Below are 23,633 nucleotides of genomic sequence, written 5' to 3'. Positions count from 1 at the left end.
AACACACTCCCAGCTCCCTCGCTCTGTAACACACTCACAGCTCCCTCGCTCTGTAACACACTCCCAGCTCCCTCACTCTGTAACACACTCCCAGCTCCCTCACTCTGTAACACACTCCCAGCTCCCTCGCTCTGTAACATACTCCCAGCTAACTCACTCTGTAACACACTCCCAGCTCCCTCGCTCTGTAACACACTCCCAGCTCCCTCGCTCTGTAACACACTCCCATCTCCCTCACTCTGTAACACACTCCCAGCTCCCTCGCTCTGTAACACACTCCCATCTCCCTCACTCTGTAACACACTCCCAGCTCCCTCACTCTGTAACACACTCCCAGCTCCCTCGCTCTGTAACACACTCCCAGCTCCCTCGCTCTGTAACACACTGCCAGCTCCCTCGCTCTGTAACACACTCCCAGCTAACTCACTCTGTAACACACTCCCAGCTCCCTCGCTCTGTAACACACTCCCAGCTCCCTCACTCTGTAACACACTTCCAGCTCCCTCGCTCTGTAACACACTCCCAGCCCCCTCGCTCTGTAACACACTCCCAGCTCCCTCGCTCTGTAACACACTCCCAGCTCCCTCGCTCTGTAACACACTCCCAGCTCCCTCGCTCTGTAACACACTCCCAGCCCCCTCGCTCTGTAACACACTCCCAGCTCCCTCACTCTGTAACACACTCCCAGCTCCCTCGCTCTGTAACACACTCCCAGCCCCCTCGCTCTGTAACACACTCCCAGCTCCCTCGCTCTGTAACACACTCCCAGCTCCCTCGCTCTGTAACACACTCCCAGCTCGCTCGCTCTGTAACACACTCCCAGCTCGCTCGCTCTGTAACACACTCCCATCTCCCTCACTCTGTAACACACTCCCAGCTCCCTCGCTCTGTAACACACTCACAGCTCCCTCGCTCTGTAACACACTCCCATCTCCCTCACTCTGTAACACACTCCCAGCTCCCTCGCTCTGTAACACACTCCCTCACTGTGTAACACTCTCCCAGCTCCCTCACTCTGTAACACACTCCCAGCTCCCTCACTCTGTAACACACTCCCAGCTCCCTCGCTCTGTAACACACTCCCAGCTCCCTCACTCTGTAACACACTCCCAGCTCCCTCGCTCTGTCACACACTCCCAGCTCCCTCACTCTGTAACACACTCCCAGCCCCCTCACTCTGTAACACACTCCCAGCTCCCTCACTCTGTAACACACTCCCAGCCCCCTCGCTCTGTAACACACTCCCAGCTCCCTCACTCTGTAACACACTCCCAGCTCCCTCGCTCTGTAACACATTCCCAGCTCCCTCACTCTGTAACACACTCCCAGCTCCCTCACTCTGTAACACACTCCCAGCTCCCTCGCTCTGTAACACACTCCCAGCTCCCTCACTCTGTAACACACTCCCAGCTCCCTCGCTCTGTAACACACTCCCAGCTCCCTCACTCTGTAACACACTCCCAGCTCCCTCGCTCGGTAACACACTCCCAGCTCCCTCGCTCTGTAACACACTCCCAGCTCCCTCGCTCTGTAACACACTCCCAGCTCCCTCACTCGGTAACACACTCTCAGCTCCCTCACTCGGTAACACACTCTCAGCTCCCTCGCTCTGTAACACACTCCCAGCTCCCTCACTCGGTAACACACTCTCAGCTCCCTCGCTCTGTAACACACTCCCAGCTCCCTCGCTCTGTAACACACTCCCAGCTCCCTCACTCTGTAACACACTCCCAGCTCCCTCGCTCTGTAACACACTCCCTGCTCCCTCGCTCTGTAACATACTCCCAGCTAACTCACTCTGTAACACACTCCCAGCTCCCTCACTCTGTAACACACTCCCTCACTCTGTAACACTCTCCCAGCTCCCTCGCTCTGTCACACACTTCCAGCTCCCTCACTCGGTAACACACTCTCAGCTCCCTCGCTCTGTAACACACTCCCAGCTCCCTCGCTCTGTAACACACTCCCAGCTCCCTCGCTCTGTCACACACTCCCAGCTCCCTCACTCTGTAACACACTCCCAGCCCCCTCGCTCTGTAACACACTCCCAGCCCCCTCGCTCTGTAACACACTCCCAGCTCCCTCGCTCTGTAACACACTCCCAGCTCCCTCACTCTGTAACACACTCCCAGCTCCCTCGCTCTGTAACACACTCCCAGCTCCCTCGCTCTGTAACACACTCCCAGCTCCCTCGCTCTGTAACACACTCCATGCTCCCTCGCTCTGTAACACACTTCCAGCTCCCTCACTCGGTAACACACTCCCAGCTCCCTCGCTCTGTAACACACTCCATGCTCCCTCGCTCTGTAACACACTCCCAGCTCCCTCACTGTGTAACACACTCCCAGCTCCCTCGCTCTGTAACACACTCCCAGCTCCCTCGCTCTGTAACACACTCCCAGCTCCCTCGCTCTGTAACACACTCCCAGCTCCCTCGCTCTGTCACACACTCCCAGCTCCATCGCTCTGTAACACACTCCCAGCTCCCTCACTCTGTAACACACTCCCAGCTCCCTCGCTCTGTAACACACTCCCAGCTCCCTCACTCTGTAACACACTCCCAGCTCCCTCCCTCTGTAACACACTCCCAGCTCCCTCGCTCTGTAACACACTCCCAGCTCCCTCGCTCTGTAACACACTCCCAGCTCCCTCGCTCTGTAACACACTCCCAGCTCCCTCACTCTGTAACACACTCCCAGCTCCCTCGCTCTGTCACACACTCCCAGCTCCATCGCTCTGTAACACACTCCCAGCTCCCTCACTCTGTAACACACTCCCAGCTCCCTCGCTCTGTAACACACTCCCAGCTCCCTCGCTCTGTAACACTCTCCCAGCTCCCTCGCTCTGTAACACACTCCCAGCTCCTTCACTCTGTAACACACTCCCAGCTCCCTCACTCTGTAACACACTCCCAGCTCCCTCGCTCTGTAACACACTCCCAGCTCCCTCACTCTGTAACACACTCCCAGCTCCCTCACTCTGTAACACACCCCCAGCTCCCTCGCTCTGTAACACACTTCCAGCTCCCTCGCTCTGTAACACACTCCCAGCTCCCTCACTCTGTAACACACTCCCAGCTCCCTCACTCTGTAACACACTCCCAGCTCCCTCGCTCTGTAACACACTCCCAGCTCCCTCGCTCTGTAACACACTCCCAGCTCCCTCGCTCTGTAACACACTCCCAGCTCCTTCACTCTGTAACACACTCCCTCACTCTGTAACACACTCCCAGCTCCCTCACTCTGTAACACACTCCCAGCTCCCTCACTCTGTAACACACTCCGAGCTCCCTCGCTCTGTTACACACTCCGAGCTCCCTCGCTCTGTAACACACTCCCAGCTCCCTCACTCTGTAACACACTCCCAGCTCCCTCACTCTGTAACACACTACCAGCTCCCTCGCTCTGTAACACACTCCCAGCTCCCTCACTCTGTAACACACTCCCAGCTCCCTCGCTCTGTAACACACTCCCAGCTCCCTCGCTCTGTAACACACTCCCAGCTCCTTCACTCTGTAACACACTCCCTCGCACTGTAACACACTTCCAGCTCCCTCACTCTGTAACACACTCCCAGCTCCCTCACTCTGTAACACACTCCCTCACTCTGAAACACACTCCCAGCTCCCTCGCTCTGTAACACACTCCCAGCTCCCTCACTCTGTAACACACTCCCAGCTCCCTCACTCGGTAACACACTCCCAGCTCCCTCGCTCTGTAACACACTCCCAGCTCCCTCACTCTGTAACACACTCCCAGCTCCCTCGCTCTGTAACACACTCCCAGCTCCCTCGCTCTGTAACACACTTCCAGCTCCCTCACTCTGTAACACACTCCCAGCTCCCTCGCTCTGTAACACACTCCCAGCTCCCTCGCTCTGTAACACACTCCCAGCTCCCTCAATCTGTAACACACTCCCAGCTCCCTCGCTCGGTAACACACTCCCAGCTCCCTCGCTCTGTAACACACTCCCAGCTCCCTCGCTCTGTAACACACTCCCAGCTCCCTCACTCGGTAACACACTCTCAGCTCCCTCACTCGGTAACACACTCTCAGCTCCCTCGCTCTGTAACACACTCCCAGCTCCCTCACTCGGTAACACACTCTCAGCTCCCTCGCTCTGTAACACACTCCCAGCTCCCTCGCTCTGTAACACACTCCCAGCTCCCTCACTCTGTAACACACTCCCAGCTCCCTCGCTCTGTAACACACTCCCTGCTCCCTCGCTCTGTAACACACTCCCAGCTCCCTCGCTCTGTAACACACTCCCAGCTCCCTCGCTCTGTAACACACTCCCAGCTCCCTCACTCTGTAACACACTCCCAGCTCCCTCGCTCTGTAACATACTCCCAGCTAACTCACTCTGTAACACACTCCCAGCTCCTTCACTCTGTAACACACTCCCAGCTCCTTCACTCTGTAACACTCACCCAGCTCCCTCACTCTGTAACACACTCCCAGCTCCCTCACTCTGTAACACACTCCCAGCTCCCTCGCTCTGTAACACACTCACAGCTCCCTCGCTCTGTAACACACTCCCAGCTCCCTCACTCTGTAACACACTCCCAGCTCCCTCACTCTGTAACACACTCCCAGCTCCCTCGCTCTGTAACATAGTCCCAGCTAACTCACTCTGTAACACACTCCCAGCTCCCTCGCTCTGTAACACACTCCCAGCTCCCTCGCTCTGTAACACACTCCCATCTCCCTCACTCTGTAACACACTCCCAGCTCCCTCGCTCTGTAACACACTCCCATCTCCCTCACTCTGTAACACACTCCCAGCTCCCTCACTCTGTAACACACTCTCAGCTCCCTCGCTCTGTAACACACTCCCAGCTCCCTCGCTCTGTAACACACTCCCAGCTCCCTCGCTCTGTAACACACTCCCAGCTAACTCACTCTGTAACACACTCCCAGCTCCCTCGCTCTGTAACACACTCCCAGCTCCCTCGCTCTGTAACACACTCCCAGCTCCCTCGCTCTGTAACACACTCCCAGCTCCCTCGCTCTGTAACACACTCCCAGCTCCCTCACTCTGTAACACACTCCCAGCTCCCTCACTCTGTAACACACTCCCAGCTCCCTCGCTCTGTAACACACTCCCAGCTCCCTCGCTCTGTAACACACTCCCAGCTCCCTCACTCTGTAACACACTCCCAGCTCCCTCGCTCTGTAACATACTCCCAGCTAACTCACTCTGTAACACACTCCCAGCTCCCTCGCTCTGTAACACACTCCCTCACTGTGTAACACTCTCCCAGCTCCCTCACTCTGTAACACACTCCCAGCTCCCTCACTCTGTAACACACTCCCAGCTCCCTCGCTCTGTAACACACTCCCAGCTCCCTCACTCTGTAACACACTCCCAGCTCCCTCGCTCTGTAACACACTCACAGCTCCCTCGCTCTGTAACACACTCCCAGCTCCCTCACTCTGTAACACACTCCCAGCTCCCTCACTCTGTAACACACTCCCAGCTCCCTCGCTCTGTAACATACTCCCAGCTAACTCACTCTGTAACACACTCCCAGCTCCCTCGCTTTGTAACACACTCCCAGCTCCCTCGCTCTGTAACACACTCCCATCTCCCTCACTCTGTAACACACTCCCAGCTCCCTCGCTCTGTAACACACTCCCATCTCCCTCACTCTGTAACACACTCCCAGCTCCCTCACTCTGTAACACACTCCCAGCTCCCTCGCTCTGTAACACACTCCCAGCTCCCTCGCTCTGTAACACACTGCCAGCTCCCTCGCTCTGTAACACACTCCCAGCTAACTCACTCTGTAACACACTCCCAGCTCCCTCGCTCTGTAACACACTCCCAGCTCCCTCACTCTGTAACACACTTCCAGCTCCCTCGCTCTGTAACACACTCCCAGCCCCCTCGCTCTGTAACACACTCCCAGCTCCCTCGCTCTGTAACACACTCCCAGCTCCCTCGCTCTGTAACACACTCCCAGCTCCCTCGCTCTGTAACACACTCCCAGCCCCCTCGCTCTGTAACACACTCCCAGCTCCCTCACTCTGTAACACACTCCCAGCTCCCTCGCTCTGTAACACACTCCCAGCCCCCTCGCTCTGTAACACACTCCCAGCTCCCTCGCTCTGTAACACACTCCCAGCTCCCTCGCTCTGTAACACACTCCCAGCTCCCTCGCTCTGTAACACACTCCCATCTCCCTCACTCTGTAACACACTCCCAGCTCCCTCGCTCTGTAACACACTCACAGCTCCCTCGCTCTGTAACACACTCCCAGCTCCCTCGCTCTGTAACACACTCCCAGCTCCCTCGCTCTGTAACACACTCCCATCTCCCTCACTCTGTAACACACTCCCAGCTCCCTCGCTCTGTAACACACTCACAGCTCCCTCGCTCTGTAACACACTCCCATCTCCCTCACTCTGTAACACACTCCCAGCTCCCTCGCTCTGTAACACACTCCCTCACTGTGTAACACTCTCCCAGCTCCCTCACTCTGTAACACACTCCCAGCTCCCTCACTCTGTAACACACTCCCAGCTCCCTCGCTCTGTAACACACTCCCAGCTCCCTCACTCTGTAACACACTCCCAGCTCCCTCGCTCTGTCACACACTCCCAGCTCCCTCACTCTGTAACACACTCCCAGCCCCCTCACTCTGTAACACACTCCCAGCTCCCTCACTCTGTAACACACTCCCAGCCCCCTCGCTCTGTAACACACTCCCAGCTCCCTCACTCTGTAACACACTCCCAGCTCCCTCGCTCTGTAACACACTCCCAGCTCCCTCACTCTGTAACACACTCCCAGCTCCCTCACTCTGTAACACACTCCCAGCTCCCTCGCTCTGTAACACACTCCCAGCTCCCTGACTCTGTAACACACTCCCAGCTCCCTCGCTCTGTAACACACTCCCAGCTCCCTCACTCTGTAACACACTCCCAGCTCCCTCGCTCGGTAACACACTCCCAGCTCCCTCGCTCTGTAACACACTCCCAGCTCCCTCACTCGGTAACACACTCTCAGCTCCCTCACTCGGTAACACACTCTCAGCTCCCTCGCTCTGTAACACACTCCCAGCTCCCTCACTCGGTAACACACTCTCAGCTCCCTCGCTCTGTAACACACTCCCAGCTCCCTCGCTCTGTAACACACTCCCAGCTCCCTCACTCTGTAACACACTCCCAGCTCCCTCGCTCTGTAACACACTCCCTGCTCCCTCGCTCTGTAACATACTCCCAGCTAACTCACTCTGTAACACACTCCCAGCTCCCTCACTCTGTAACACACTCCCTCACTCTGTAACACTCTCCCAGCTCCCTCGCTCTGTCACACACTTCCAGCTCCCTCACTCGGTAACACACTCTCAGCTCCCTCGCTCTGTAACACACTCCCAGCTCCCTCGCTCTGTAACACACTCCCAGCTCCCTCGCTCTGTCACACACTCCCAGCTCCCTCACTCTGTAACACACTCCCAGCCCCCTCGCTCTGTAACACACTCCCAGCCCCCTCGCTCTGTAACACACTCCCAGCTCCCTCGCTCTGTAACACACTCCCAGCTCCCTCACTCTGTAACACACTCCCAGCTCCCTCGCTCTGTAACACACTCCCAGCTCCCTCGCTCTGTAACACACTCCCAGCTCCCTCGCTCTGTAACACACTCCATGCTCCCTCGCTCTGTAACACACTTCCAGCTCCCTCACTCGGTAACACACTCCCAGCTCCCTCGCTCTGTAACACACTCCATGCTCCCTCGCTCTGTAACACACTCCCAGCTCCCTCACTGTGTAACACACTCCCAGCTCCCTCGCTCTGTAACACACTCCCAGCTCCCTCGCTCTGTAACACACTCCCAGCTCCCTCGCTCTGTAACACACTCCCAGCTCCCTCGCTCTGTCACACACTCCCAGCTCCATCGCTCTGTAACACACTCCCAGCTCCCTCACTCTGTAACACACTCCCAGCTCCCTCGCTCTGTAACACACTCCCAGCTCCCTCACTCTGTAACACACTCCCAGCTCCCTCCCTCTGTAACACACTCCCAGCTCCCTCGCTCTGTAACACACTCCCAGCTCCCTCGCTCTGTAACACACTCCCAGCTCCCTCGCTCTGTAACACACTCCCAGCTCCCTCACTCTGTAACACACTCCCAGCTCCCTCGCTCTGTCACACACTCCCAGCTCCATCGCTCTGTAACACACTCCCAGCTCCCTCACTCTGTAACACACTCCCAGCTCCCTCGCTCTGTAACACACTCCCAGCTCCCTCGCTCTGTAACACTCTCCCAGCTCCCTCGCTCTGTAACACACTCCCAGCTCCTTCACTCTGTAACACACTCCCAGCTCCCTCACTCTGTAACACACTCCCAGCTCCCTCGCTCTGTAACACACTCCCAGCTCCCTCACTCTGTAACACACTCCCAGCTCCCTCTCTCTGTAACACACCCCCAGCTCCCTCGCTCTGTAACACACTTCCAGCTCCCTCGCTCTGTAACACACTCCCAGCTCCCTCACTCTGTAACACACTCCCAGCTCCCTCACTCTGTAACACACTCCCAGCTCCCTCGCTCTGTAACACACTCCCAGCTCCCTCGCTCTGTAACACACTCCCAGCTCCCTCGCTCTGTAACACACTCCCAGCTCCTTCACTCTGTAACACACTCCCTCACTCTGTAACACACTCCCAGCTCCCTCACTCTGTAACACACTCCCAGCTCCCTCACTCTGTAACACACTCCGAGCTCCCTCGCTCTGTTACACACTCCGAGCTCCCTCGCTCTGTAACACACTCCCAGCTCCCTCACTCTGTAACACACTCCCAGCTCCCTCACTCTGTAACACACTACCAGCTCCCTCGCTCTGTAACACACTCCCAGCTCCCTCACTCTGTAACACACTCCCAGCTCCCTCGCTCTGTAACACACTCCCAGCTCCCTCGCTCTGTAACACACTCCCAGCTCCTTCACTCTGTAACACACTCCCTCGCACTGTAACACACTTCCAGCTCCCTCACTCTGTAACACACTCCCAGCTCCCTCACTCTGTAACACACTCCCTCACTCTGAAACACACTCCCAGCTCCCTCGCTCTGTAACACACTCCCAGCTCCCTCACTCTGTAACACACTCCCAGCTCCCTCACTCGGTAACACACTCCCAGCTCCCTCGCTCTGTAACACACTCCCAGCTCCCTCACTCTGTAACACACTCCCAGCTCCCTCGCTCTGTAACACACTCCCAGCTCCCTCGCTCTGTAACACACTTCCAGCTCCCTCACTCTGTAACACACTCCCAGCTCCCTCGCTCTGTAACACACTCCCAGCTCCCTCGCTCTGTAACACACTCCCAGCTCCCTCACTCTGTAACACACTCCCAGCTCCCTCGCTCGGTAACACACTCCCAGCTCCCTCGCTCTGTAACACACTCCCAGCTCCCTCGCTCTGTAACACACTCCCAGCTCCCTCACTCGGTAACACACTCTCAGCTCCCTCACTCGGTAACACACTCTCAGCTCCCTCGCTCTGTAACACACTCCCAGCTCCCTCACTCGGTAACACACTCTCAGCTCCCTCGCTCTGTAACACACTCCCAGCTCCCTCGCTCTGTAACACACTCCCAGCTCCCTCACTCTGTAACACACTCCCAGCTCCCTCGCTCTGTAACACACTCCCTGCTCCCTCGCTCTGTAACATACTCCCAGCTAACTCACTCTGTAACACACTCCCAGCTCCCTCACTCTGTAACACACTCCCTCACTCTGTAACACTCTCCCAGCTCCCTCGCTCTGTCACACACTCCCAGCTCCCTCACTCGGTAACACACTCTCAGCTCCCTCGCTCTGTAACACACTCCCAGCTCCCTCGCTCTGTAACACACTCCCAGCTCCCTCGCTCTGTCACACACTCCCAGCTCCCTCACTCTGTAACACACTCCCAGCCCCCTCGCTCTGTAACACACTCCCAGCCCCCTCGCTCTGTAACACACTCCCAGCTCCCTCGCTCTGTAACACACTCCCAGCTCCCTCACTCTGTAACACACTCCCAGCTCCCTCGCTCTGTAACACACTCCCAGCTCCCTCGCTCTGTAACACACTCCCAGCTCCCTCGCTCTGTAACACACTCCATGCTCCCTCGCTCTGTAACACACTTCCAGCTCCCTCACTCGGTAACACACTCCCAGCTCCCTCGCTCTGTAACACACTCCATGCTCCCTCGCTCTGTAACACACTCCCAGCTCCTTCACTCTGTAACACACTCCCTCACTCTGTAACACACTCCCAGCTCCCTCACTCTGTAACACACTCCCAGCTCCATCGCTCTGTAACACACTCCCAGCTCCCTCACTCTGTAACACACTCCATGCTCCCTCGCTCTGTAACACACTCCCAGCTCCCTCACTCTGTAACACACTCCCAGCTCCCTCCCTCTGTAACACACTCCCAGCTCCCTCGCTCTGTAACACACTCCCAGCTCCCTCGCTCTGTAACACACTCCCAGCTCCCTCGCTCTGTAACACACTCCCAGCTCCCTCACTCTGTAACACACTCCCAGCTCCCTCGCTCTGTCACACACTCCCAGCTCCATCGCTCTGTAACACACTCCCAGCTCCCTCACTCTGTAACACACTCCCAGCTCCCTCGCTCTGTAACACACTCCCAGCTCCCTCGCTCTGTAACACTCTCCCAGCTCCCTCGCTCTGTAACACACTCCCAGCTCCTTCACTCTGTAACACACTCCCAGCTCCCTCACTCTGTAACACACTCCCAGCTCCCTCGCTCTGTAACACACTCCCAGCTCCCTCACTCTGTAACACACTCCCAGCTCCCTCACTCTGTAACACACCCCCAGCTCCCTCGCTCTGTAACACACTTCCAGCTCCCTCGCTCTGTAACACACTCCCAGCTCCCTCACTCTGTAACACACTCCCAGCTCCCTCACTCTGTAACACACTCCCAGCTCCCTCACTCTGTAACACACTCCCAGCTCCCTCGCTCTGTAACACACTCCCAGCTCCCTCGCTCTGTAACACACTCCCAGCTCCTTCACTCTGTAACACACTCCCTCGCACTGTAACACACTTCCAGCTCCCTCACTCTGTAACACACTCCCAGCTCCCTCACTCTGTAACACACTCCCTCACTCTGAAACACACTCCCAGCTCCCTCGCTCTGTAACACACTCCCAGCTCCCTCACTCTGTAACACACTCCCAGCTCCCTCACTCGGTAACACACTCCCAGCTCCCTCGCTCTGTAACACACTCCCAGCTCCCTCACTCTGTAACACACTCCCAGCTCCCTCGCTCTGTAACACACTCCCAGCTCCCTCGCTCTGTAACACACTTCCAGCTCCCTCACTCTGTAACACACTCCCAGCTCCCTCGCTCTGTAACACACTCCCAGCTCCCTCGCTCTGTAACACACTCCCAGCTCCCTCACTCTGTAACACACTCCCAGCTCCCTCACTCGGTAACACACTCCCAGCTCCCTCGCTCTGTAACACACTCCCAGCTCCCTCACTCTGTAACACACTCCCAGCTCCCTCGCTCTGTAACACACTCCCAGCTCCCTCGCTCTGTAACACACTCCCAGCTCCCTCGCTCTGTAACACACTCCCAGCTAACTCACTCTGTAACACACTCCCAGCTCCCTCGCTCTGTAACACACTCCCAGCTCCCTCGCTCTGTAACACACTCCCAGCTCCCTCGCTCTGTAACACACTCCCAGCTCCCTCGCTCTGTAACACACTCCCAGCTCCCTCACTCTGTAACACACTCCCAGCTCCCTCACTCTGTAACACACTCCCAGCTCCCTCGCTCTGTAACACACTCCCTCACTCTGAAACACACTCCCAGCTCCCTCGCTCTGTAACACACTCCCAGCTCCCTCACTCTGTAACACACTCCCAGCTCCCTCACTCGGTAACACACTCCCAGCTCCCTCGCTCTGTAACACACTCCCAGCTCCCTCACTCTGTAACACACTCCCAGCTCCCTCGCTCTGTAACACACTCCCAGCTCCCTCGCTCTGTAACACACTTCCAGCTCCCTCACTCTGTAACACACTCCCAGCTCCCTCGCTCTGTAACACACTCCCAGCTCCCTCGCTCTGTAACACACTCCCAGCTCCCTCACTCTGTAACACACTCCCAGCTCCCTCGCTCTGTAACATACTCCCAGCTAACTCACTCTGTAACACACTCCCAGCTCCTTCACTCTGTAACACACTCCCAGCTCCTTCACTCTGTAACACTCACCCAGCTCCCTCACTCTGTAACACACTCCCAGCTCCCTCACTCTGTAACACACTCCCAGCTCCCTCGCTCTGTAACACACTCACAGCTCCCTCGCTCTGTAACACACTCCCAGCTCCCTCACTCTGTAACACACTCCCAGCTCCCTCACTCTGTAACACACTCCCAGCTCCCTCGCTCTGTAACATACTCCCAGCTAACTCACTCTGTAACACACTCCCAGCTCCCTCGCTCTGTAACACACTCCCAGCTCCCTCGCTCTGTAACACACTCCCATCTCCCTCACTCTGTAACACACTCCCAGCTCCCTCGCTCTGTAACACACTCCCATCTCCCTCACTCTGTAACACACTCCCAGCTCCCTCACTCTGTAACACACTCTCAGCTCCCTCGCTCTGTAACACACTCCCAGCTCCCTCGCTCTGTAACACACTCCCAGCTCCCTCGCTCTGTAACACACTCCCAGCTAACTCACTCTGTAACACACTCCCAGCTCCCTCGCTCTGTAACACACTCCCAGCTCCCTCGCTCTGTAACACACTCCCAGCTCCCTCGCTCTGTAACACACTCCCAGCTCCCTCGCTCTGTAACACACTCCCAGCTCCCTCACTCTGTAACACACTCCCAGCTCCCTCACTCTGTAACACACTCCCAGCTCCCTCGCTCTGTAACACACTCCCAGCTCCCTCGCTCTGTAACACACTCCCAGCTCCCTCACTCTGTAACACACTCCCAGCTCCCTCGCTCTGTAACATACTCCCAGCTAACTCACTCTGTAACACACTCCCAGCTCCCTCGCTCTGTAACACACTCCCTCACTGTGTAACACTCTCCCAGCTCCCTCACTCTGTAACACACTCCCAGCTCCCTCACTCTGTAACACACTCCCAGCTCCCTCGCTCTGTAACACACTCCCAGCTCCCTCACTCTGTAACACACTCCCAGCTCCCTCGCTCTGTAACACACTCACAGCTCCCTCGCTCTGTAACACACTCCCAGCTCCCTCACTCTGTAACACACTCCCAGCTCCCTCACTCTGTAACACACTCCCAGCTCCCTCGCTCTGTAACATACTCCCAGCTAACTCACTCTGTAACACACTCCCAGCTCCCTCGCTCTGTAACACACTCCCAGCTCCCTCGCTCTGTAACACACTCCCATCTCCCTCACTCTGTAACACACTCCCAGCTCCCTCGCTCTGTAACACACTCCCATCTCCCTCACTCTGTAACACACTCCCAGCTCCCTCACTCTGTAACACACTCCCAGCTCCCTCGCTCTGTAACACACTCCCAGCTCCCTCGCTCTGTAACACACTGCCAGCTCCCTCGCTCTGTAACACACTCCCAGCTAACTCACTCTGTAACACACTCCCAGCTCCCTCGCTCTGTAACACACTCCCAGCTCCCTCACTCTGTAACACACTTCCAGCTCCCTCGCTCTGTAACACACTCCCAGCCCCCTCGCTCTGTAACACACTCCCAGCTCCCTCGCTCTGTAACACACTCCCAGCTCCCTCGCTCTGTAACACACTCCCAGCTCCCTCGCTCTGTAACACACTCCCAGCCCCCTCGCTCTGTAACACACTCCCAGCTCCCTCACTCTGTAACACACTCCCAGCTCCCTCGCTCTGTAACACACTCCCAGCCCCCTCGCTCTGTAACACACTCCCAGCTCCCTCGCTCTGTAACACACTCCCAGCTCCCTCGCTCTGTAACACACTCCCAGCTCGCTCGCTCTGTAACACACTCCCAGCTCCCTCGCTCTGTAACACACTCCCATCTCCCTCACTCTGTAACACACTCCCAGCTCCCTCGCTCTGTAACACACTCACAGCTCCCTCGCTCTGTAACACACTCCCATCTCCCTCACTCTGTAACACACTCCCAGCTCCCTCGCTCTGTAACACACTCCCTCACTGTGTAACACTCTCCCAGCTCCCTCACACTGTAACACACTCCCAGCTCCCTCACTCTGTAACACACTCCCAGCTCCCTCGCTCTGTAACACACTCCCAGCTCCCTCACTCTGTAACACACTCCCAGCTCCCTCGCTCTGTCACACACTCCCAGCTCCCTCACTCTGTAACACACTCCCAGCCCCCTCACTCTGTAACACACTCCCAGCTCCCTCACTCTGTAACACACTCCCAGCCCCCTCACTCTGTAACACACTCCCAGCTCCCTCACTCTGTAACACACTCCCAGCTCCCTCGCTCTGTAACACACTCCCAGCTCCCTCACTCTGTAACACACTCCCAGCTCCCTCACTCTGTAACACACTCCCAGCTCCCTCGCTCTGTAACACACTCCCAGCTCCCTCACTCTGTAACACACTCCCAGCTCCCTCGCTCTGTAACACACTCCCAGCTCCCTCACTCTGTAACACACTCCCAGCTCCCTCGCTCGTTAACACACTCCCAGCTCCCTCGCTCTGTAACACACTCCCAGCTCCCTCGCTCTGTAACACACTCCCAGCTCCCTCACTCGGTAACACACTCTCAGCTCCCTCACTCGGTAACACACTCTCAGCTCCCTCGCTCTGTAACACACTCCCAGCTCCCTCACTCGGTAACACACTCTCAGCTCCCTCGCTCTGTAACACACTCCCAGCTCCCTCGCTCTGTAACACACTCCCAGCTCCCTCACTCTGTAACACACTCCCAGCTCCCTCGCTCTGTAACACACTCCCTGCTCCCTCGCTCTGTAACATACTCCCAGCTAACTCACTCTGTAACACACTCCCAGCTCCCTCACTCTGTAACACACTCCCTCACTCTGTAACACTCTCCCAGCTCCCTCGCTCTGTCACACACTCCCAGCTCCCTCACTCGGTAACACACTCTCAGCTCCCTCGCTCTGTAACACACTCCCAGCTCCCTCGCTCTGTAACACACTCCCAGCTCCCTCGCTCTGTCACACACTCCCAGCTCCCTCACTCTGTAACACACTCCCAGCCCCCTCGCTCTGTAACACACTCCCAGCCCCCTCGCTCTGTAACACACTCCCAGCTCCCTCGCTCTGTAACACACTCCCAGCTCCCTCACTCTGTAACACACTCCCAGCTCCCTCGCTCTGTAACACACTCCCAGCTCCCTCGCTCTGTAACACACTCCCAGCTCCCTCGCTCTGTAACACACTCCATGCTCCCTCGCTCTGTAACACACTTCCAGCTCCCTCACTCGGTAACACACTCCCAGCTCCCTCGCTCTGTAACACACTCCATGCTCCCTCGCTCTGTAACACACTCCCAGCTCCCTCACTGTGTAACACACTCCCAGCTCCCTCGCTCTGTAACACACTCCCAGCTCCCTCGCTCTGTAACACACTCCCAGCTCCCTCGCTCTGTAACACACTCCCAGCTCCCTCGCTCTGTCACACACTCCCAGCTCCATCGCTCTGTAACACACTCCCAGCTCCCTCACTCTGTAACACACTCCCAGCTCCCTCGCTCTGTAACACACTCCCAGCTCCCTCACTCTGTAACACACTCCCAGCTCCCTCCCTCTGTAACACACTCCCAGCTCCCTCGCTCTGTAACACACTCCCAGCTCCCTCGCTCTGTAACACACTCCCAGCTCCCTCGCTCTGTAACACACTCCCAGCTCCCTCACTCTGTAACACACTCCCAGCTCCCTCGCTCTGTCACACACTCCCAGCTCCATCGCTCTGTAACACACTCCCAGCTCCCTCACTCTGTAACACACTCCCAGCTCCCTCGCTCTGTAACACACTCCCAGCTCCCTCACTCTGTAACACACTCCCAGCTCCCTCGCTCTGTAACACACTCCCAGCCCCCTCGCTCTGTCACACACTCCCAGCTCCATCGCTCTGTAACACACTCCCAGCTCCCTCACTCTGTAACACACTCCCAGCTCCCTCGCTCTGTAACACACCCCCAGCTCCCTCACTCAGTAACACACTCCCAGCTCCCTCGCTCTGTCACACACTCCCAGCTCCATCGCTCTGTAACACACTCCCAGCTCCCTCACTCTGTAACACACTCCCAGCTCCCTCGCTCTGTAACACACTCCCAGCTCCCTCACTCTGTAACACACTCCCAGCTCCCTCGCTCTGTAACTCACTCCCAGCCCCCTCGCTCTGTAACACACTCCCAGCCCCCTCGCTCTGTAACACACTCGCAGCTCGCTCACTCTGTAACACACTCCCAGCTCCCTCACTCTGTAACACACTCCCAGCTCCCTCACTCTGTAACACACTCCCAGCCCCCTCGCTCTGTAACACACTCCCAGCCCCCTCGCTCTGTAACACACTCCCAGCCCCCTCGCTCTGTAACACACTCCCAGCTCCCTCGCTCTGTAACACACTCCCAGCTCGCTCACTCTGTAACACACTCCCAGCTCCCTCGCTCTGTAACACACTCCCTTCTCCCTCACTCTGTAACACACTCCCAGCTCCCTCGCTCTGTAACACACTCCCAGCCCCCTCGCTCTGTAACACACTCCCAGCTCCCTCACTCTGTAACACACTCCCAGCTCCCTCGCTCTGTAACACACTCCCAGCTCCCTCGCTCTGTAACACACTCCATGCTCCCTCGCTCTGTAACACACTTCCAGCTCCCTCACTCGGTAACACACTCCCAGCTCCCTCGCTCTGTAACACACTCCCAGCTCCCTCGCTCTGTAACACACTCCATGCTCCCTCGCTCTGTAACACACTCCCAGCTCCCTCGCTCTGTAACACACTCCATGCTCCCTCGCTCTGTAACACACTCCCAGCTCCCTCACTCTGTAACACACTCCCAGCTCCCTCACTCTGTAACACACTCCATGCTCCCTCGCTCTGTAACACACTTCCAGCTCCCTCACTCGGTAACACACTCCCAGCTCCCTCGCTCTGTAACACACTCCCAGCTCCCTCGCTCTGTAACACACTCCCAGCTCCCTCACTCTGTAACACACTCCCAGCTCCCTCACTCTGTAACACACTCGCAGCTCCCTCGCTCTGTAACACACTCCCAGCTCCCTCACTCTGTAACACACTCCCAGCCCCCTCACTCTGTAACACACTCCCAGCCCCCTCGCTCTGTAACACACTCCCAGCTCCCTCGCTCTGTAACACACTCCCAGCTCCCTCACTCTGTAACACACTCCCAGCCCCCTCACTCTGTAACACACTCCCAGCCCCCTCGCTCTGTAACACACTCCCAGCTCCCTCGCTCTGTAACACACTCCCAGCTCCCTCACTCTGTAACACACTCCCAGCTCCCTCACTCTGTAACACACTCCCAGCTCCCTCACTCTGTAACACACTCCCAGCTCCCTCACTCTGTAACACACTCCCAGCTCCCTCACTCTGTAACACACTCCCAGCTCCCTCACTCTGTAACACACTCCCAGCTCCCTCGCTCTGTAACACACTCCCAGCTCTCTCACTCTGTAACACACTCCCAGCTCCTTCACTCTGTAACACACTCCCAGCTCCCTCACTCTGTAACACACTCCCAGCTCCCTCGCTCTGTGACACACTCCCTCACTCTGTAACACACTCCCAGCTCCCTCGCTCTGTAACACACTCCCAGCTCCCTCGCTCTGTAACACACTCCCAGCTCCCTCGCTCTGTAACACACTCCCTCACTCTGTAACACTCTCCCAGCTCCCTCGCTCTGTCACACACTCCCAGCTCCCTCACTCGGTAACACACTCTCAGCTCCCTCGCTCTGTAACACACTCCCAGCTCCCTCGCTCTGTAACACACTCCCAGCTCCCTCGCTCTGTCACACACTCCCAGCTCCCTCACTCTGTAACACACTCCCAGCCCCCTCGCTCTGTAACACACTCCCAGCCCCCTCGCTCTGTAACACACTCCCAGCTCCCTCGCTCTGTAACACACTCCCAGCTCCCTCACTCTGTAACACACTCCCAGCTCCCTCGCTCTGTAACACACTCCCAGCTCCCTCGCTCTGTAACACACTCCCAGCTCCCTCGCTCTGTAACACACTCCATGCTCCCTCGCTCTGTAACACACTTCCAGCTCCCTCACTCGGTAACACACTCCCAGCTCCCTCGCTCTGTAACACACTCCATGCTCCCTCGCTCTGTAACACACTCCCAGCTCCCTCACTGTGTAACACACTCCCAGCTCCCTCGCTCTGTAACACACTCCCAGCTCCCTCGCTCTGTAACACACTCCCAGCTCCCTCGCTCTGTAACACACTCCCAGCTCCCTCGCTCTGTCACACACTCCCAGCTCCATCGCTCTGTAACACACTCCCAGCTCCCTCACTCTGTAACACACTCCCAGCTCCCTCGCTCTGTAACACACTCCCAGCTCCCTCACTCTGTAACACACTCCCAGCTCCCTCCCTCTGTAACACACTCCCAGCTCCCTCGCTCTGTAACACACTCCCAGCTCCCTCGCTCTGTAACACACTCCCAGCTCCCTCGCTCTGTAACACACTCCCAGCTCCCTCACTCTGTAACACACTCCCAGCTCCCTCGCTCTGTCACACACTCCCAGCTCCATCGCTCTGTAACACACTCCCAGCTCCCTCACTCTGTAACACACTCCCAGCTCCCTCGCTCTGTAACACACTCCCAGCTCCCTCACTCTGTAACACACTCCCAGCTCCCTCGCTCTGTAACACACTCCCAGCCCCCTCGCTCTGTCACACACTCCCAGCTCCATCGCTCTGTAACACACTCCCAGCTCCCTCACTCTGTAACACACTCCCAGCTCCCTCGCTCTGTAACACACCCCCAGCTCCCTCACTCAGTAACACACTCCCAGCTCCCTCGCTCTGTCACACACTCCCAGCTCCATCGCTCTGTAACACACTCCCAGCTCCCTCACTCTGTAACACACTCCCAGCTCCCTCGCTCTGTAACACACTCCCAGCTCCCTCACTCTGTAACACACTCCCAGCTCCCTCGCTCTGTAACTCACTCCCAGCCCCTACGCTCTGTAACACACTCCCAGCCCCCTCGCTCTGTAACACACTCGCAGCTCGCTCACTCTGTAACACACTCCCAGCTCCCTCACTCTGTAACACACTCCCAGCTCCCTCACTCTGTAACACACTCCCAGCCCCCTCGCTCTGTAACACACTCCCAGCCCCCTCGCTCTGTAACACACTCCCAGCCCCCTCGCTCTGTAACACACTCCCAGCTCCCTCGCTCTGTAACACACTCCCAGCTCGCTCACTCTGTAACACACTCCCAGCTCCCTCGCTCTGTAACACACTCCCTTCTCCCTCACTCTGTAACACACTCCCAGCTCCCTCGCTCTGTAACACACTCCCAGCCCCCTCGCTCTGTAACACACTCCCAGCTCCCTCACTCTGTAACACACTCCCAGCTCCCTCGCTCTGTAACACACTCCCAGCTCCCTCGCTCTGTAACACACTCCATGCTCCCTCGCTCTGTAACACACTTCCAGCTCCCTCACTCGGTAACACACTCCCAGCTCCCTCGCTCTGTAACACACTCCCAGCTCCCTCGCTCTGTAACACACTCCATGCTCCCTCGCTCTGTAACACACTCCCAGCTCCCTCGCTCTGTAACACACTCCATGCTCCCTCGCTCTGTAACACACTCCCAGCTCCCTCACTCTGTAACACACTCCCAGCTCCCTCACTCTGTAACACACTCCATGCTCCCTCGCTCTGTAACACACTTCCAGCTCCCTCACTCGGTAACACACTCCCAGCTCCCTCGCTCTGTAACACACTCCCAGCTCCCTCGCTCTGTAACACACTCCCAGCTCCCTCACTCTGTAACACACTCCCAGCTCCCTCACTCTGTAACACACTCGCAGCTCCCTCGCTCTGTAACACACTCCCAGCTCCCTCACTCTGTAACACACTCCCAGCCCCCTCACTCTGTAACACACTCCCAGCCCCCTCGCTCTGTAACACACTCCCAGCTCCCTCGCTCTGTAACACACTCCCAGCTCCCTCACTCTGTAACACACTCCCAGCCCCCTCACTCTGTAACACACTCCCAGCCCCCTCGCTCTGTAACACACTCCCAGCTCCCTCGCTCTGTAACACACTCCCAGCTCCCTCACTCTGTAACACACTCCCAGCTCCCTCACTCTGTAACACACTCCCAGCTCCCTCACTCTGTAACACACTCCCAGCTCCCTCACTCTGTAACACACTCCCAGCTCCCTCACTCTGTAACACACTCCCAGCTCCCTCACTCTGTAACACACTCCCAGCTCCCTCGCTCTGTAACACACTCCCAGCTCTCTCACTCTGTAACACACTCCCAGCTCCTTCACTCTGTAACACACTCCCAGCTCCCTCACTCTGTAACACACTCCCAGCTCCCTCGCTCTGTGACACACTCCCTCACTCTGTAACACACTCCCAGCTCCCTCGCTCTGTAACACACTCCCAGCTCCCTCGCTCTGTAACACACTCCCAGCTCCCTCGCTCTGTAACACACTCCCTCACTCTGTAACACACTCCCAGCTCCCTCACTCTGTAACACACTCCCTCACTCTGTAACACACTCCCAGCTCCCTCACTCTGTAACACACTCCCAGCTCCCTCGCTCTGTAACACACTCCCAGCTCCCTCACTCTGTAACACACTCCCAGCTCCCTCGCTCTGTAACACACTCCCAGCCCCCTCACTCTGTAACACACTCCCAGCTCCCTCGCTCTGTAACACACTCCCAGCTCTCTCGCTCTGTAACACACTCCCAGCTCCCTCGCTCTGTAACACACTCCCAGCTCCCTCGCTCTGTCACACACTCCCAGCTCCCTCACTCTGTAACACACTCCCTCACTCTGAAACACACTCCCAGCCCCCTCACTCTGTAACACACTCCCAGCCCCCTCACTCTGTAACACACTCCCAGCCCCCTCACTCTGTAACACACTCCCAGATCCCTCGCTCTGTAACACACTCCCTCACTCTGAAACACACTCCCAGCCCCCTCACTCTGTAACACACTCCCAGCCCCCTCACTCTGTAACACACTCCCAGCCCCCTCACTCTGTAACACACTCCCAGCTCCCTCACTCTGTAACACACTCCCAGCTCCCTCGCTCTGTAACACACTCCCAGCCCCCTCACTCTGTAACACACTCCCAGCTCCCTCGCTCTGTAACACACTCCCAGCTCTCTCGCTCTGTAACACACTCCCAGCTCCCTCGCTCTGTAACACACTCCCAGCTCCCTCGCTCTGTCACACACTCCCAGCTCCCTCACTCTGTAACACACTCCCTCACTCTGAAACACACTCCCAGCCCCCTCACTCTGTAACACACTCCCAGCCCCCTCACTCTGTAACACACTCCCAGCCCCCTCACTCTGTAACACACTCCCAGATCCCTCGCTCTGTAACACACTCCCTCACTCTGAAACACACTCCCAGCCCCCTCACTCTGTAACACACTCCCAGCCCCCTCACTCTGTAACACACTCCCAGCCCCCTCACTCTGTAACACACTCCCAGCTCCCTCACTCTGTAACACACTCCCAGCTCCCTCGCTCTGTAACACACTCCCAGCCCCCTCACTCTGTAACACACTCCCAGCTCCCTCGCTCTGTAACACACTCCCAGCTCTCTCGCTCTGTAACACACTCCCAGCTCCCTCGCTCTGTAACACACTCCCAGCTCCCTCGCTCTGTCACACACTCCCAGCTCCCTCACTCTGTAACACACTCCCTCACTCTGAAACACACTCCCAGCCCCCTCACTCTGTAACACACTCCCAGCCCCCTCACTCTGTAACACACTCCCAGCCCCCTCACTCTGTAACACACTCCCAGATCCCTCGCTCTGTAACACACTCCCTCACTCTGAAACACACTCCCAGCCCCCTCACTCTGTAACACACTCCCAGCCCCATCACTCTGTAACACACTCCCAGCCCCCTCACTCTGTAACACACTCCCAGCTCCCTCACTCTGTAACACACTCCCTCACTCTGAAACACACTCCCAGCTCCCTCACTCTGTAACACACTCCCAGCCCCCTCACTCTGTAACACACTCCCAGCTCCCTCACTCTGTAACACACTCCCTCACTCTGAAACACACTCCCAGCCCCCTCACTCTGTAACACACTCCCAGCCCCCTCACTCTGTAACACACTCCCAGCTCCCTCACTCTGTAACACACTCCCAGCTCCCTCACTCTGTAACACACTCCCAGCTCCCTCGCTCTGTAACACACTCCCTCACTCTGTAACACACTCCCAGCCCCCTCACTCTGAAACACACTCCCAGCCCCCTCACTCTGTAACACACTCCCAGCCCCCTCACTCTGTAACACACTCCCAGCCCCCTCACTCTGTAACACACTCCCAGCCCCCTCACTCTGTAACACACTCCCAGCTCCCTCGCTCTGTAACACTAAATGCTGTTCTGTGTCTATGATTTACTTACTGAGTCTGGGCTGGGAGATGTAGTCCCTTGTCACTGCACGCACATGCTCCCTGGCAGCAGTCAGCTCTCCCTGTCGTTCAGGAACTCGCTGCTGAACTTTCGCTGCCATGATCGATAGAGATGCGATGATCCTCTCTGAACTTTAGTGGCCGGCTTTTAACTGTGGCTCCTGTACCTTGACTGCCTCTGCGGGCTCCCAGCTTGTGTCTGTGCTGCCTGGTTGTTGTGTGCAGACTCTGAGCTGGAGCTCTGTTTACTGTAAGCACGGTGCTCTCTACTGTCAACTTTGATACGGATCCTAACCAGGGCAGACTGCATTCGCCCAGCGGCTCGGTCAGCCAAGGTGAAGAGAAACCTGTGAGCTGCTCCTCCCAGCCCCTGCCAGATGTCAGATCATCTCTCCTTTGGGTGTTGCCGGAGTGGTTCCCGCCACTCCATCCCGCCGGGACCCCCCGCCCCGCCGGGTAGGGGGGAATCCCGGCCCTTATCTTTGTCCGAAATGGTTTACCCTGAATCCTCAGACTGGTTCTGGACACCCCACTATGGGCAACATCTACCCTGCATCTACCCTGTCCAGTCCTGTTAGCATTTTATACGTCTCTATGAGATCCCCCCTCATTCTTCTGAACTCCAGCGGGAACAATCCCAACCTCGTCAATCTCTCCTCGTACGTCAGTCCCGCCATCCCTGGAATCAGTCTGATAACTGCACTCCCTCGAGAGCAAGAACATCCTTCCTCAGAGAAGGAGACAAAAACTGCCCACAATACCCCAGGTGTGGCCTCACCAAGGCCCTGTATAGTTGCAGCAAGAAATCCCTGCTCCTGTACACAATATACCAGTAGATGGTGTAGTTCTTGTAGTTGCAGTAGTTTTGCAGTTGTTGTTGTAGTTGGGACTGGTTGTGTTCCAGACTGTGTCAGGGGTACAGGGCGTGATGCACGGCTGCAATGCGCCTGGACCAGACTGCAACGTGGCTGGTAGATGCAGGGAGAGGCCCCCTGTGAGATTCCCCACAGCGGCATCTACCAAGATCCGAC

The 23,633-nt window shown here is 57.2% G+C and overlaps 1 protein-coding gene across 1 annotated transcript in view; it reads right to left on the bottom strand.

Moving 5' to 3' along the window:
- LOC140409338 (V-type proton ATPase subunit B-like) overlaps positions 1–22,933 on the bottom strand; it is a 246,072-nt gene extending 223,139 nt beyond the window's left edge. Inside the window, exon 1 of the mRNA XM_072497752.1 lies at positions 22,595–22,933. Coding sequence (XP_072353853.1) covers positions 22,595–22,703 — 109 coding nt within the window. The 5' untranslated portion in view covers positions 22,704–22,933. The remainder of the gene's footprint in view (positions 1–22,594) is intronic.
- Between the last annotated feature and the right edge of the window lie 700 nt (positions 22,934–23,633).

This window comes from Scyliorhinus torazame, chromosome 3 (assembly GCF_047496885.1).
Source record: "Scyliorhinus torazame isolate Kashiwa2021f chromosome 3, sScyTor2.1, whole genome shotgun sequence".
Lineage (NCBI taxonomy): Eukaryota > Metazoa > Chordata > Chondrichthyes > Carcharhiniformes > Scyliorhinidae > Scyliorhinus > Scyliorhinus torazame.
The sequence above is the reverse complement of the archived record's forward strand: the minus strand, read 5'-3'. Positions and strand labels throughout refer to the sequence as shown.